Genomic DNA, 6,000 nt, shown 5'->3' with positions numbered 1-6,000 from the left:
AGGTACCCGCCCTGGTGTGCACCACCAGCACCACTGCCATTCGGGTACCCGCCCTGGTATCCACCACCACCACCCCGGCCATTCTGGTACCCGCCCTGGTATCCGCCACCACCACCCCAGCCATTCTGGTACTCACCACCGCCTCCTTGGTATCCACCACCACCACCTCCTCCACGCCCATTCTGGTATGCGCTGCCCATGCCACGGCCGCCTCCATGCCTGCCATGGCCATTAGGGTAAGCCCCCCTCCTGCCACGATCACCACCTCGCTGGTTCTGAAAAGATCGCCGAGGGCGCTGAAACTGTCGCTCTTTTGGCTCGGCATACCTCTGATCTTGTTCTTCCACATCAAACTTCTCCTGCTCTGCCTCAGCCAAGGGATATTCCTCATGAGGGTTCACCGGGGATTTACCTTCCTGAAGCTGGCATGTTAGTATAAGCCAGAAATATATTACATACACAGAAAAACACTCCACAGGTCATCCAGTCTTTACCATATTTTGCACATCGGCTGCATTAGACTGATGACCATTGTAGATTTCTGTGGCATGCGAGGAGTCTTCCTCCTCCTCCTGTCAGCAAGTAAACATACCAACAAGATCAATATAAGCTTTGTAGACTAATGACCATTGTAGGTTTCTTGCAATAGTATCCAAGTACACAGCTAGGATGCTAAAGAACATATATTACCAGATCCAAAGAATATAAAACTATTAAGTTGTGTTATCAAAGTAATGTTGGTCATAAGTCCTAAACTCGTAGTCATGAAGTAGACAAGCAACAAGTAAAAATGACAGCTAGGAGTAAAATGGCACCCAGGTCCCAGGAGCATGTGTTCCTTCAATGGACAGTAAATAAATAATTCTACAACAACAACAACAACAACAACAAAGCCTTTAGTCCCAAACAAGTTGGGGTAGGCTAGAGGTGAAACCCATAAGATCTCGCGACCAACTCATGGCTCTAGCACATGGATAGCAAGCTAATAAATAATTCCGAGTGTTTAAAATTCAGGTAAAATTATACATGCAAATGTTTGAACCATTCAGATTCCTGTAGGTTGTGGAAAAACAAACTCTTTTTGCACCTTGGCAAAAGAAACAAATCTGGGGGCTCTAAAGTGAAATCTTTAGAAGCACAAAAATTAACTTATACAAAAAAAGGAGACCCAGTGCTAGAAGTTCCCACGCCAGGTGGGGTCTGGGGAAGGATTATATAACGCAAGCCTTACCCCTGCACACTGCAATGCAGAGAGGCCGCGTCGAAACTTGCTTTACTCAATGGGTACAAATATTGTCAGAGCACTAAACTTGGTTTCTCCACTCATGCTGCAGAAATGCTAGCTTTTTCCGTTAAATTCACAAACGTAATAAAAATACAAGAGCATTTGCATGTGTCCCCTTTTCAGAATGTTTATATCAGGGATTAGGATTGCTGTTCTTTTCAACCAGCATTTTAAGTAATGGCCAACAAAGTAAAAAAGGAACAAATGTACAATAAAAAATCATGTTATTGCATGATTGCAATGGTGAATTCTAGCACATGATATTTATAATCTTTAATACAACAAAAACTCAACTACTATGTTGCAAACTGCGAAGACCCATCAGAATAGAGACCATCCTGTACCTAGATAGTGGTAGCACTACACATAATATTATACAACGATCATACTAGTTGTGAAGTTAATATTTCAGCGGGGTTTTTTCAGAACACAAATGCACAGGCACCATCTGTTATATCTAAGCAACAGCCCACAACATCCATATGAAACAGCATAATCTACACCCCAAATGGAGTGACGTTACAGTTTTTTTGTTAAAGTTATAATCCACATTGATCATTACTACTGAACCAGCACAAAAAGCAGCAGCAACAACAACAATGATGATAATAATAATACTAGGAGCAATCATCAACAAAGATCAAAACAAAGTTTCAGGGCAATGATCACTTCACCATGCTAAGCATATATTAAATTACAAAAGAGTGCAATTTGCTATTTTACCTTGTGACCTTCAGCAGCTATGTTCTCCTTAAGTGATGGTGCCTCTGGTGGGACAGTCATGCTCATCAGTGCCTGCACACTTTCAGATCCATGGTGCGCCGTGTAGTAGTCCGATGCCATGATCCTGTCTAACTTGGACCTCACCGCAGCATCTACAGCGAAAAGCCGCAGATTTCAATCAGCAATGAGCTCAAAACAAACCAACTTACAGACCTATATCAACCCTCACATGTAACAGAGGAGCCAGGGTGGATCGGCACATCAGCACGGGTGAGCCATAGGCGGGCATGATGGGCACAGGCCTGGAGTGCGTCATGGTGGGAGACGCCAACCGCAGAAGCAGGGCGAGCCGTGGCAAGGGCCGCCACAGCAGACACTGCATCAAGGTCGTTCTCCGTAAGCAGGTCCACGGTATCATCCCATACATAGCCGTAGGTGATGCAGCTGCTCCGCTCGTGCTTGCGTGCAACCATGGTGGTGATGAACTCGTCTGGTGACTTGACATAAAAAAGGGAGCCAAAGTAGACAAGCGCGAGGTCTTGGATGGACAAATCGGAGCCAAAGGATGAGGAACCGGCAGCAAGTGCAGGGACGGTGGAGAGCTCCTTGGTGAGGGCAGTGGAGAGTGGTACGCGGAGGCGCTCGAGCTCGTCAATGAGCGCGGTGATGGTGGGCTTTGAATGCATCACCTCCTTCTGGTCCTGGTTAAGCACCTTGCCGGCGGCGACCGACTCCTCCATCTCCGCAATGCGATCCTGCTTCTTCCGCAGCGCGCGAAGACGCTTCGACACCACTGAGAGAGCCAGCCCTTCCTTGGTTTCAGATATTGTCCCTTTGGTTTCAAATTCTTTAACCGACTCTGCAAAAAAAAATTGCAAAGCATAATGTATAGCAGTAATTAATGTTTTCAACAACAAAAAAACATTTTTTTTCTCTGGTTAATACAAAATTTTGTTAGCTCCATAAGTACCTGAAGTTGTGCCAAAAGACCTAAAAAGAACACACGGATCATAGGTTGGTTCAAACCACAACATGTTTTCAGCAGAGCAAGGCGCACCAGACTCGAGCTTCAAACTTTTACCATTCACAGCAAGTACATATGCTGTCCGGTGGCACATGCTCTCCTTCGCCATAATGTAAATAACATTGTCATCGTGCAAGCTTAATGTAGGCCCAGCACTGGTCAAATTCCCCCATGTCAAACTGTTTTTGTCATCAAACATCTCAGGTAAAAGATTCGGCAAACTTGAATCACTGAAAGATAACTCAGATGTATCAAACGTCAGACCATCATGCCAAATATCTGAATAAATCGATCTACTCCAGGTCCTAGCCATCCAACCATAATCTTTTCCTCGCTTCATGTTGCAGAAAGCATCTTGCACATGAAAATTTAACTCAACAAACTTGATCAAATCATTGAATATCGTCACATGACGGTGTGGTCTTGGGGTTAGATTCTCAAACGTCAAATGGAATTCAGAAGCATCACATGGTTCAGGTACTGGCAATGGAACAAAACGGATGATAGGCTTTTTATCCAAGACATTGCATAAGAGAATTCCCCACCAAAGATCAATCCAACCTATGATACCATTTTCTGCATATGCCACGCTCATGGCATCATGAAGCAATAGCTTACGCTTAGCTATCCTTGTTTCATTATCCTCGGCGATATGAGCCACCTGAGTGTGCCAATCATTTGCATCAGATCGATAAATGTGGAGTGTGTAATGTTTGCGAGACTCGAGCCCGAAATATTCAACATGAGGAAAAACGACAGCAAAGTCTTCACTGTTATCATTAACAGGCAGGATAGCAACCAAATTTGCCTCAAAAGAAGATGGATATGGCCTTGGAATAAGATGAAGACAGGGAAAATTTGGCCCTGCTTTGTAAACGAAATAGTCGGTGAATGGTAAATGGTGGACACTCCCGAAGAAAGTGAAAGCCAGCAGTACAGACCCTCCAGCCTCACCAAGTATACGAGGATCTACTGGCAAGAGCTCCCCTGTCTGATCAACGCAGCTGACGAGGCACAACGAGATAGCTGGAGGGTCAACTGCTTTAAAAGAAAGCTCCAAGTGATGCCCTTTGCTATTCTTGGTTTTCGCGGTAGTGGAATTTTTCAACTGGCCCACTAAACATTTTCTATCCAGCAGGATTTGGGGGTGGCGACCACACGGAGAAGGATGGTCTTGCATTGCCATGACGGAAGAGTGAAAGGGCGCCGATGAAGATATGGATCGTGGAAGGCGGAGAATGGCCTAGGCCCCGGAATTGACGGGAAAGAAGCTCGGGGGTCGATGTCAGGGAATCAGGGTAGATGAGCTCGGACAATGGCTGCCTGGGAGTCAGGGCAGACGGCCGGAGACGGAGCATCGTGGAAAAGGACGAAGGTGGGAAGCGCCGGGATGGCGGTGGTGGCGGCGGCGGCAGGCGGTCGAGGTGCGCGGCGGCAGGCGGTCGAGGCGCTCGGCGGCAGGCGGTCGCGGTGCGCGGTGACGGCAGGCGGTCGCGGTGCGCGGCGGCGGCGACGGTGGAGCCGAACCCTAGCGAGGCGGCGGCACGAGGGAGACAGATTGAGCGAGGGGAAGAACCGAAGGAGCGAGACAGATCTTTTTGACAGATCGGTCGCTGACAGATTCTCGAACGCTCGGGGCGGCCGGCCCATGTAGTGTAAGGCTCGGTAGCGAGTTGTTTCCAGTGAGTTTATTTTTCCTTTTTTTGAGGTTTTTTTCTGTTTTATTAGTTTTCAGTGGGTTTTTTATTTTGGTTTTCCAGGAAAACACGAGATTTATTTATTTCTTAAAAAATATATTTCTTAGAAAAATACATGGCATTTTAGAAAAATTGAGAATATTTTCTAATATGTTTGTGGGCATTTTATGAAAAAATATGAACACTTTTTTATATTTCTGAACATTTTTAAGCAATTTTTGTAAATGACGAACGTTACAGTTTTTTGTAATAGATATGGGAGTCTCCAGAAGCGTCTGATGCCTATCTAGTGGCCGCTATTTTCCGTTCAATGCATGCGAGGTGTGCAGGCCACGTTGGGGTTTATGGGGTGTAGGCTTATGTTCGTGATTTGTAGACAAAGTGACCAACCTGTGACGCGGATGACGGGTAGGCTCAGTGTTTCAAATGGCCACTGGACATAGATTGAGTCGCGTGCACGCCCGCCTCCTTGTATTGACTTCGATTCAACGACAAATTGCTCCCACTCACCACTCGAATTCATCTCAGTGGTTCACATGTTCGATTTGGAAATTGCGCTCCCTCTCCTAATTTCTCTCCATATTCCCCTATGCTCACCCCGATGGTGGAATCGTCGCGCCATTAATGTCGGTCCTCTACTGGTTCAGGATGGAGGGTAGGCATTCAGAAGTGAGCATGCATCCCAACTCCGTAGGCAGCCTCTATTTTTCTTGAGCGTTGTTCTTTTTGTTGTTTATCTTGTTGATGTCGACGATGTGTTTTTTTAGAAAAGGAGGATGACCCCCGGCCTCTGCATCTGGGAGATGCATACGGCCACTTTATTGATTATTCTCGAGGACCTTACAAAGTATTACAACAATAAGCCTGAATCCACCATCTTGGCAACACATGCCACTACTCCTATCCAAAATGATGAAGGGGTGCTAGCTGGGCCACTACCCAAACCACTCATTTAAGCCTAACATTAAAAAGCCGGAAACCGAAACATATTCGGAAGCCCCAGCCGAGCCACATACCGGGTCTGGGGCACAATCCGGTCAAACGCACTTGTGTGTCGTCGCCACCATCTTCCGCAGGTCCATCTTCAGATCATATTGAGACTTCTACCTTGTGTGGCCACTCTGCCATCGACGTCACCATGACGCCAGACAACAACCTCCTCCTGCGCGAGTCCATCTCCGCGTATCGGGCGGCGAGCCTCCACAGCGCCATGCCGCCGATCCTCGCCGCCATGAATGAGTGAGATGAAGTACCGCTCCACCACGGCATGT

General features: G+C 46.7%; 1 protein-coding gene across 1 annotated transcript in view; it reads right to left on the bottom strand.

Moving 5' to 3' along the window:
• Positions 1-4,621, bottom strand: part of LOC123083920 (uncharacterized) — a 5,399-nt gene extending 778 nt beyond the window's left edge. The window contains exons 1-5 of the mRNA XM_044505785.1: positions 2,979-4,621; positions 2,238-2,867; positions 2,009-2,160; positions 495-572; positions 7-416 (exon numbers count right to left, since the gene is read on the bottom strand). Of these exons, the coding sequence (XP_044361720.1) occupies positions 7-416; positions 495-572; positions 2,009-2,160; positions 2,238-2,867; positions 2,979-4,218 (2,510 nt within the window). The 5' untranslated portion in view covers positions 4,219-4,621. The remainder of the gene's footprint in view (positions 1-6; positions 417-494; positions 573-2,008; positions 2,161-2,237; positions 2,868-2,978) is intronic.
• Between the last annotated feature and the right edge of the window lie 1,379 nt (positions 4,622-6,000).

The sequence above is a fragment of the Triticum aestivum genome, chromosome 4A (genome assembly GCF_018294505.1).
Source record: "Triticum aestivum cultivar Chinese Spring chromosome 4A, IWGSC CS RefSeq v2.1, whole genome shotgun sequence".
Taxonomy (NCBI): Eukaryota; Viridiplantae; Streptophyta; class Magnoliopsida; order Poales; family Poaceae; genus Triticum; species Triticum aestivum.
The sequence above is the reverse complement of the archived record's forward strand: the minus strand, read 5'-3'. Positions and strand labels throughout refer to the sequence as shown.